The sequence below is a fragment of the Oncorhynchus gorbuscha genome, linkage group LG18, assembly GCF_021184085.1.
Source record: "Oncorhynchus gorbuscha isolate QuinsamMale2020 ecotype Even-year linkage group LG18, OgorEven_v1.0, whole genome shotgun sequence".
NCBI lineage: Eukaryota > Metazoa > Chordata > Actinopteri > Salmoniformes > Salmonidae > Oncorhynchus > Oncorhynchus gorbuscha.
Genome location: NC_060190.1, coordinates 81,591,073 through 81,601,724, shown reverse-complemented (window position 1 = coordinate 81,601,724; position 10,652 = coordinate 81,591,073). Strand labels below are relative to the sequence as shown.

General features: G+C 42.7%; 1 protein-coding gene across 3 annotated transcripts in view; it reads left to right on the top strand.

Moving 5' to 3' along the window:
- Positions 1 to 1,139: 1,139 nt before the first annotated feature.
- Positions 1,140 to 10,652, top strand: part of LOC124003763 (extracellular matrix protein 2-like) — a 68,006-nt gene continuing 58,493 nt past the window's right edge. Inside the window, exons 1-2 of one of the 3 annotated variants that reach the window (XM_046312316.1) lie at positions 1,140 to 1,316; positions 10,165 to 10,567. In XM_046312316.1, coding sequence (XP_046168272.1) covers positions 10,192 to 10,567 — 376 coding nt within the window. In that variant the 5' untranslated portion in view covers positions 1,140 to 1,316; positions 10,165 to 10,191. Of the gene's footprint in view, positions 1,317 to 2,240; positions 2,430 to 6,842; positions 6,978 to 10,164; positions 10,568 to 10,652 lie in introns of those variants that run through there. The other 2 variants (XM_046312317.1, XM_046312318.1) reach the window with 2 other exon arrangements.

Here is a 10,652-nt window from a genome sequence, read left to right as displayed (position 1 = left end):
CTCTCTCACCCATTACACTGTCTAGTCTAGTAAGTAACCTCTCTCTCTAACCCATTACACTGTCTAGTCTAGTAAGTAACCTCTCTCTCTAACCCATTACACTGTCTAGTAAGTAACCTCTCTCTCTCTAACCCATTACACTGTCTAGTCTAGTAAGTAACACTCTCTCTCTCTCTAACCCATTACACTGTCTTGTAACCTCTCTCTCTCTAACCCATTACTCTGTCTAGTCTAGTAAGTAACACTCTCTCTCTCTCTAACCCATTACACTGTCTAGTTTAGTAAGTAACACTCTCTCTCTCTCTCTAACCCATTACACTGTCTAGTTTAGTAAGTAACCTCTCTCTCTAACCCATTACACGGTCTAGTTTAGTAAGTAACACTCTCTCTCTAACCCATTACACTGTCTAGTTTAGTAAGTAACACTCTCTCTCTCTCTCTAACCCATTACTCTGTCTAGTTTAGTAAGTAACACTCTCTCTCTCTCTCTAACCCATTACACTGTCTTGTAACCTCTCTCTCTCTAACCCATTACACTGTCTTGTAACCTCTCTCTCTCTAACCCATTACACTGTCTTGTAACCTCTCTCTCTCTAACCCATTACACTGTCTAGTTTAGTAAGTAACACTCTCTCTCTCTCTAACCCATTAAACTGTCTAGTTTAGTAAGTAACACTCTCTCTCTCTCTCTCTAACCCATTACACTGTCTTGTAACCTCTCTCTCTCTAACCCATTACACGGTCTAGTTTAGTAAGTAACCTCTCTCTCTAACCCATTACACGGTCTAGTTTAGTAAGTAACACTCTCTCTCTAACCCATTACACTGTCTAGTTTAGTAAGTAACACTCTCTCTCTCTCTAACCCATTACACTGTCTTGTAACCTCTCTCTCTCTAACCCATTACACTGTCTAGTAAGTAACCTCTCTCTCTCTAACCCATTACACTGTCTAGTCTAGTAAGTAACCTCTCTCTCTAACCCATTACACTGTCTAGTCTAGTAAGTAACCTCTCTCTCTAACCCATTACACTGTCTAGTCTAGTAAGTAACCTCTCTCTCTAACCCATTACACTGTCTTGTAACCTCTCCCTGTGTTTAGGTTTCAGACTCTGACTGCGGCTAGGCTAGCCTTGGCGTCCCCAGACCTCTTTGAGCTGAGCGTAGCAGAGCAGGCTCCTCTCACTCTCTTTCTCTCCGTCTGTTTTAAAACTTGTATCTGCCTGGCAGAGTAGAGCACACTGTCCTACATCTGTCTTGGGAGAGGAAATAAATGACTTGGCCCTGCACCGTACAGACAGCCTGCCTTATAACCTCTGGTAAAGTATACTGGGTTGTCTCACTTTTATTTCGCTTTCTGGCCGTCGCTAGTCATTAAGTTTACTGTGTTGATACGGCTGCAGTGAGGGGTGTGTTCTGCATTGTGAGGCTTGTATTGATCCTTGTCCTGTCTGGAGCATGTATTCTGTTTTCATGTAAGCGATGAGCATCAACTTTTAGTTCACTGCAATGTTAGTTAAACAGCTTTTAAACAGTCACTTCCTGTGTCTTGCTGGTTAATCGAATAACGTCAAGTCTTTTTCCTTCTGATGTTGTCAACAAATCCTGTCAGCATTACATCATATCCAACTATTTCGTAAGACTTCAAAAAAAAAAAAACGGATTTACTTGTTTAAGTTAAAATAGTTGTTACAGCCTTGAATAAGAGGCAAACTATCGTGGGTTTCATTATTACAGTCTATAAATGGCCTCATTCAGTGTCTCTTCCTCTCTAGGTTAGTTTTTATTTCAGTCAGCTCTGTATTCCTCCCTCCCTCCCCTGTTTGCTTCGAGTCCCTCCCCCCTCCCTCCCTCCCCTCTTTGTTTCGAGTTCCTTCCTCCATGTGAGCCTAGTCATCCAGAGGGTCACGTTAATCACAATGTTTTCCTCTCTTTCCCCTCCTCTCTTCTCTCTCTTTCCCCTCCTCTCATCTCTCTTTCCCCTCCTCTCTTCTCTCTCTTTCCCCTCCTCTCTTCTCTCTCTTTCCAGTCCTTTCTTCTCCCTCTTTCCCCTCCTCTCTTCTCCCCTCTGAGAGGATGGAGGGAGGGTTTGTGTCCCAAAGGGCACTTTATTCCCTTCAAAAGTAGTACACTATATAGGGAATATGGTGGCATTTTGGACAAAGAAGGGGTTTTAATGCTTCAATTCCAGGGACTATTTATGACTAAACACTGAGTTAACAGTACTGGCATTCTGTTGAAGGATGGTCTCCTGGGAAGGTTGAGGAAACAGTTGAGATATCCCAGGATCTGTTTACAATATAAACTAGTTTGGAGTAAATAAAACCCAATCCTCAACAGGACTGATTCTCCTCTGCCTCTGCGCTAAAGCTCAAAACACTGCTTTTTGGCAGAGACCACTGCTTCATTGAGGCAGGAGCTGACGAAATCAAGTATGTTAAACAGCTGAAACCATTCTGATTGTTCAAGGAATACAGGTCTTTGTTTTCTCTAGAAGTTGTTTTCCGATGCAAGATAATTGTAGATCCTGTATTAACTAACAGCTGTTGTCTAGGTGGCAGGATGGATGTAGATCTGTATTACCAGCTGTTGTCTAGGTGACAGGATGTACGTAGATCTGTACTAACAGCTGTTGTCTAGGTGACAGGATGGATGTAGATCTGTATTACCAGCTGTTGTCTAGGTGACAGGATGTACGTAGATCTGTACTAACAGCTGTTGTCTAGGTGACAGGATGGATGTAGATCTGTATTACCAGCTGTTGTCTAGGTGACAGGATGGACGTAGATCCTGTATTAACAGCTGTTGTCTAGGTGACAGGATGGATGTAGATCTGTATTAACAGCTGTTGTCTAGGTTACAGGATGGACGTAGATCCTGTATTAACAGCTGTTGTCTAGGTTACAGGATGGATGTAGATCTGTATTAACAGCTGTTGTCTAGGTTACAGGATGGACGTAGATCCTGTATTAACAGCTGTTGTCTAGGTTACAGGATGGATGTAGATCTGTATTAACAGCTGTTGTCTAGGTGACAGGATGGACGTAGATCCTGTATTAACAGCTGTTGTCTAGGTGGCAGGATGGATGTAGATCTGTATTAACAGCTGTTGTCTAGGTGACAGGATGGACGTAGATCTGTATTAACAGCTGTTGTCTAGGTGACAGGATGGATGTAGATCTGTATTAACAGCTGTTGTCTAGGTGACAGGATGGATGTAGATCTGTATTAACAGCTGTTGTCTAGGTGACAGGATGGCTGTAGATCCTGTATTAACTAACAGCTGTTGTCTAGGTGACAGGATGGACGTAGATCTGTATTAACAGCTGTTGTCTAGGTGACAGGATGGACGTAGATCTTGTATTAACTAACAGCTGTTGTCTAGGTGACAGGATGGATGTAGATCCTGTATTAACTAACAGCTGTTGTCTAGGTGACAGGATGGATGTAGATCTGTATTAACAGCTGTTGTCTAGGTGACAGGATGGACGTAGATCCTGTATTAACAGCTGTTGTCTAGGTGACAGGATGGATGTAGATCTGTATTAACAGCTGTTGTCTAGGTGACAGGATGGATGTAGATCTGTATTAACAGCTGTTGTCTAGGTGACAGGATGGATGTAGATCTGTATTAACAGCTGTTATCTAGGTGACAGGATGGATGTTGATACTGTAAGATTTCAGAATGTTTAAAACCATGACTAGTTTTTATAGCAGTTTATACCTGTTTTTATAGCAGTTTATATCTGTTTTTATAGCAGTTTATACCTGTTTTTATAGCAGTTTATATCTGTTTTTATAGCAGTTTATATCTGTTTTTATAGCAGTTTATATCTGTTTTTATAGCAGTTTATACCTGTTTTTATAGCAGTTTATACCTGTTTTTATAGCAGTTTATACCTGTTTTTATAGCAGTTTATATCTGTTTTTATAGCAGTTTATACCTGTTTTTATAGCAGTTTATACCTGTTTTTATAGCAGTTTATACCTGTTTTTATAGCAGTTTATACCTGTTTTTATAGCAGTTTATACCTGTTTTTATAGCAGTTTATACCTGTTTTTATAGCAGTTTATACCTGTTTTTATAGCAGTTTATACCTGTTTTTATAGCAGTTTATACCTGTTTTTATAGCAGTTTATACCTGTTTTTATAGCAGTTTATACCTGTTTTTATAGCAGTTTATATCTGTTTTTATAGCAGTTTATATCTGTTTTTATAGCAGTTTATACCTGTTTTTATAGCAGTTTATACCTGTTTTTATAGCAGTTTATACCTGTTTTTATAGCAGTTTATACCTGTTTTTATAGCAGTTTATACCTGTTTTTATAGCAGTTTATATCTGTTTTTATAGCAGTTTATATCTGTTTTTATAGCAGTTTATATCTGTTTTTATAGCAGTTTATATCTGTTTTTATGACTGAGTTCATGTTTAAGTTCTTACTCAACACTGTCAAAGCTTTGTATTCAACACTTTTAGAAGCCATAAAATGTGCATTCTTCTTCTTCTACTCAGTGCTACAACAAGAGCTGCAGTAGACCTATATGCAAATAGGCCATTGCTACGCATGGATCTGTGCCATTTACTTTGAACTGGACTGTGTTTACAGCATGAGCGGTCATGAGTAGATAAGCTTATTTTGAGATCAAAACAAGAGGTACATCTAGCAATGTGTCCACATTTGTTCATATCCTTTGCTAGTTAGTGAGTTATTAGCCCAGTTATAGATCATTTGTAGTCAGCAATAGGGGAGTGATTGCTTCTTTCAAAACATGCTCTTGAAAGAAGAAGAAAAAAGCAAGTGAGGTAAAAAGCTTTTTTTTGTCTTAAAGGGGCAGTGTTGTATTTTGAGACAGGCTTGAAGCTAAGTAGCCAATAGGCAGAGGGTAGCATCATTTGTCTGATCACAAAGATGTGATCAATACATGTTAATGATTTCATTCCTGTGCTGTTTGTAACTATCCTGGTAGGTTGACTGACAACCTGAACCAGGTTGCAGGCACGGGTTACAGTTTGAATGATTGATGAAAGTCAGTCAATATTTAAATCACCCAGAAAATATACTGCTCTGTTGATATCACATATATTATCAAGCATTTCACATATTATCCAGATACTGACTGTTAGCACTTGGTCTATAGCAGCTTCCCACCAGAATGGGCTTTAGGTGAGGCAGATGAACCTGTAGCCATATTGCTTCAACAGTATTTAACATGAGATCGTCTCTAAGCTTTACAGGAATATGGTTCTGAATATAAACAGCAACACCTCCCCCACTGGCAGTTATGTCTTTTCTGTAGATGTTATAACTATGTATTGCTACCACTGTATCATCAAAGGTATTATCTAAGTGAGTTTCAGAGATAGAATATGAATGTCATCTGTTACAAGCAAGTTATTGACTTCATGGACCTTGTTTCTTAGGCTACATATGTTAATATGGGTTATTTTTAGCACTTTTCTGGGTTGCTTGATTGTTTTTAATGTTTTACTGGGAAGCTTATCAGAGGTAGACTGTTATATTATTTACATTGGAGTTGATAGTGAGCTGCATAAAGTGGTCTTCCTACTATTGCACACCGCCTCAGTGCTAACAGTGTAACTCTGGTTCATAGGCGCATGATTACTGCTTACAATAGCTGTAGGATAAACAGAGGAATTCGGTGCATTTAGGGGCACACAAATGATTTACATTGTGTCTGCCAATGCCCCTAAGATCATGTACATTTGATGCAGCATTATGACAACTCATTGTCAACATGGTAGGGATTACCTGACCTGGTCTTGGATCATCGAACAGTCATTGTTTCAACGCAGCCTTGAAATGTCCAGGAGCCAAGATTATTCGGATGGACTCTGTCATTCCTGTGGAGTATCTTCTCTTTCCAGAAGGTCTCAAAGTTATCTAGAATATTGACTCCAGCAGAGCTACAGTAGTGTTTTAGCCAGATGTGTAACGCCAGCCGTTTGCTGAATCTTTCACATCTGCGGCCCAACGAAGGTACTGGACCTGATTGGCCATTTATTGGAGTCTTTTAATGCTAAAATCAGTTCTTTTAAAATCTATTTTCAAATGTTCAGGGCTCCTGATGACATGGACCACGACACGACATTAAACATGAGGCCCAGTCTCATGTGGATCTCTGTGGCTCGGGAGAAACTGGGGTCAATATAGAGCCCATCCTGAAATGCTTTTATCGCCCTGCATACAGAGAGAAACAGGAGGAGAGTGTTAAACATAGGATGGAACAAAACAGACACAAAAAAAACGAATTCACAAAAGCAAAAATGTGTAGAAATAACGATATGTTAAATGAGGCTGATTTTTTTCTGGGATAAAAAAAATCGACGAACAAAAACCTTGACATGCTCCCGGCATCTGTGGTAGAACAGTCAGAATCAGCCTTGTGATGTCCTGTACTCCTGAGTAAGCACAAGGTTTTGCCTTGAGAACCGAGATGTTTTTCACCATAGAGCTGCTTAATGACAGCTGGTGATGTTGAATGGGCCGGTCTCTCAGGCAGCCTCACGGTCTGGTGAGGTTGGGAGCTCCGAGGATTTGAACCCGAGGTAGAAGCCACCGGTAGAAGCCACCGGAGAGGGAGACACAACCGAGGATGAAGACGCAGGTACCTCCGGACCCGATATTGAATGGGAAGCCCCAAGGAAGAAGGGCATTTCTGGATCCAGGGCAGCAAAGCTGTTTCTGGCCTGTGTCAGATCCGGGCTCAACATCTCCATGGAGACCCCCGTTGCCAGAGGACGCGTTCTTCAACTTCCACGGCAAGTGACGTACCTCCATGGCTGGTTGGGTCGAGAACAGACCAGAGCGGCGTCCGGCTACTGGGGTAAAAGAAAAAGTATGCGTTAGTAGTTGCTACATTGAAAGTCAGCGCGGTCCACATTGTCCCGGAACAAAGCAAAGTAAACACAGCTCCTGCAGCGCTGGAAACGTTCAATAGCGACCTCCATTTGAGACCGGTGAGTCAGACAGGCTTTCACGTCTCTCCCCCTATGCCGAAACTGGCCAGATCCCGGGACACATAGCAGCGCTCACAGCAATTTAGGCCAACAGAGCTGCAGGATTCAAAATAAAATTAAAGTATAGGAAAACACGGTCTTTTAAACCGAGGTCTTTAGTTGAGGTTTCAGGATTCAACAACAACAAACATACGTCGTGCTTTGATGACGCGATTTCCCTCATTTTTATTTATTTTATTTCACCTTTGTTTAACCAGGTAGGCTAGTTGAGAACAAGTTCTCATTTACAACTGCGACCTGGACCAAGATGAAGCAACGCAGTGTGACACAAACAACACAGAGTTACACATAGAGTAAACAAAACATACAGTCAATAACACAATAGAAAAGTCTATATACAGTGTGTGTAAATGAGGTAAGATTAGGGAGGTACGGCAATAAATAGGCCATAGTGGTAAAATAATTACAATTTAGCAATTAAACACAGGAGTGATAGATGTGCAGAGGAGCAAAACATAATAGTATGGGGATGAGGTAGTTGGATGGGCTATTTACAGATGGGCTATTTACAGATGGGCTATTTACAGATGGGCAATTTACAGATGGGCAATTTACAGATGGGCTATTTACAGATGGGCTATTTACAGATGGGCTATTTACAGATGGGCTATTTACAGATGGGCTATTTACAGATGGGCTATTTACAGATGGGCTATTTACAGATGGGCTATTTACAGATGGGCTATTTACAGATGGGCTATTTACAGATGGGCTATTTACAGATGGGCTATTTACAGGTGGGCTGTGTACAGGTGGGCTATTTACAGATGGGCTATTTACAGATGGGCTATTTACAGATGGGCTATTTACAGATGGGCTATTTACAGATGGGCTATTTACAGATGGGCTATTTACAGATGGGCTATTTACAGATGGGCTGTGTACAGGTGGGCTGTGTACAGGTGGGCTGTGTACAGGTGGGCTATTTACAGATGGGCTATTTACAGATGGGCTATTTACAGATGGGCTATTTACAGATGGGCTATTTACAGCTGGGCTATTTACAGCTGGGCTATTTACAGATGGGCTATTTACAGATGGGCTATTTACAGATGGGCTATTTACAGATGGGCTATTTACAGATGGGCTATTTACAGATGGGCTATTTACAGATGGGCTATTTACAGGTGGGCTATTTACAGATGGGCTGTGTACAGATGGGCTGTGTACAGATGGGCTGTGTACAGATGGGCTGTGTACAGATGGGCTGTGTACAGGTGGGCTGTGTACAGGTGGGCTATTTACAGGTGGGCTATTTACAGGTGGGCTATTTACAGGTGGGCTATTTACAGATGGGCTATTTACAGATGGGCTATTTACAGATGGGCTATTTACAGATGGGCTATTTACAGATGGGCTATTTACAGATGGGCTGTGTACAGGTGGGCTGTGTACAGGTGGGCTGTGTACAGGTGGGCTATTTACAGATGGGCTATTTACAGATGGGCTGTGTACAGGTGGGCTGTGTACAGGTGGGCTGTGTACAGGTGGGCTGTGTACAGGTGGGCTGTGTACAGATGGGCTGTGTACAGGTGGGCTGTGTACAGGTGGGCTGTGTACAGGTGGGCTATTTACAGATGGGCTGTGTACAGGTGGGCTATTTACAGATGGGCTATTTACAGATGGGCTATTTACAGATGGGCTATTTACAGATGGGCTATTTACAGATGGGCTGTGTACAGATGGGCTATTTACAGATGGGCTGTGTACAGATGGGCTGTGTACAGATGGGCTGTGTACAGATGGGCTGTGTACAGATGGGCTGTGTACAGATGGGCTGTGTACAGATGGGCTGTGTACAGGTGCAGTGATCGGTAAGCAGCTCTGACAGCTAATCCTTAAATTTAGTGAAGGAGATATAAGACACCACCTTCAGTGATTTTTGCAGTGAAATATACCTGCTGGAGCGTGTGCTACGGGTGGGTGTTGGTATGGTGACCAGTGAAATATACCTGATGGAGCGTGTGCTACGGGTGGGTGTTGGTATGGTGACCAGTGAGATATACCTGATGGAGCGCGTGCTATGGGTGGGTGCTGCTATGGTGACCAGTGAGATATACCTGATGGAGCGCGTGCTATGGGTGGGTGCTGCTATGGTGACCAGTGAGATATACCTGATGGAGTGTGTGCTATGGGTGGGTGCTGCTATGGTGACCAGTGAGCCAAGGCAGGGCTTTACCTAGAAAAGACTTATAGATGACCTGGTGCCAGTGGATTTGGCAATGAATATGAAGCGAGGGCCAGCCCACGAGAGCATGCAGGTCGCAGTGGTGGGTAGTTTATGGGGCTTTGGTAATGAAACGGATGGCACTGGGACAGACTGCATCCAATTTGTTGAGTAGGCCAGTTCAGAACAAGTTTTCACTTACAACTGCGACCTGGCCAAGATAAATCTGGAGACTAAGTCAAGGATCGGTAGGATAGTCCATTTTACGAGGGTATGTTTGGCAGCATGAGTGAAGGAGGCTTTGTTGCGATATAGATTATATATATATATATATATATATGAGATTCCGATTTCTAGATTTAATTTTGGATTGGAGATGCTTAATGTGAGTCTGGAAGGAGAGTTTACAGTCTAACCAGACACCCAGGTATTTGTAGTTGTCCACGTATTCTACTGTCTGTCTGACTGGGACTAGAGACCAGAGGCTTGTTATTATGGAGGTATAGCATGTGGAAACGGCACAATTTGGAAAAATGGAAAATGATTCCCTATGTAGTGCACTACTTTTGACCAGATTCCTATGGGGGGAATAGGACTATATAGGGAATAGGGTGCCATTTGTTACGCAGTCTCCCACAGCTCTCTATATCAGCTTTACAGGCATCTAAACCCCTCGATCCGATGTGTTACCCACAGCCATGAAGCTGTAATTGATGAACTGTTTTATGAGGTCTTCCTATTGGAAGATGTTGTTGCCTGTTTTCCCCAGAGTAGGATAGAAAACAACACTGAAATCAGACTATTCTTTAGGGATACCATGGTGCCTTCATAAGATTATTATTATATATATTTTAATCATGTCTTGTCATTGTAATTCATTGACAATGCATGCTGGGATAAAACAATTTCCCAAGTCGGGCTTAATAAAGTAATTCTCTACTCTCTCTCTCTACTCTACAGACTAGCCTGACTTTCTCCTGAGCCTCTATGGAGCGCTGGGTTCTCTTCTCTCTATTGCTCCTGGTTTACCTGTATCTGGAGGTGTCTGGAGCTGAAGCCCAGGACCAGAGAGTGCTGGCTGGCCAGGGGAGGAGGAGGAGGAGAGGGCCATGGGAACCAGGGGGCCCGGAGTTCAACCAGCCCCAGCGAGGAGAGCTAGGATGGGGGAAGAGGAGGAAGGCAGGAGGGCCTAGGCAGGGGAGAGCCAGGGGGAACAGGGACAACCAGCGATCTCAAACCCCTCTGGGTCTGACGAGGCTGGGGAGCCTTCCAGCCAACGCCGGAGGAGACGATGGAGCGTCTATTTTCATTGAGTCATATAAGAGTGTTGACGAGAGACAGACTAACTACAATGTCATCCCGGGTTGGTTCACCACCACACCTCTCTTTGTCTTCCTCTCCCTAGCCCTCTCTCTCCCTCTGACTCTCTCTCTCTCCCTCTGACTCTC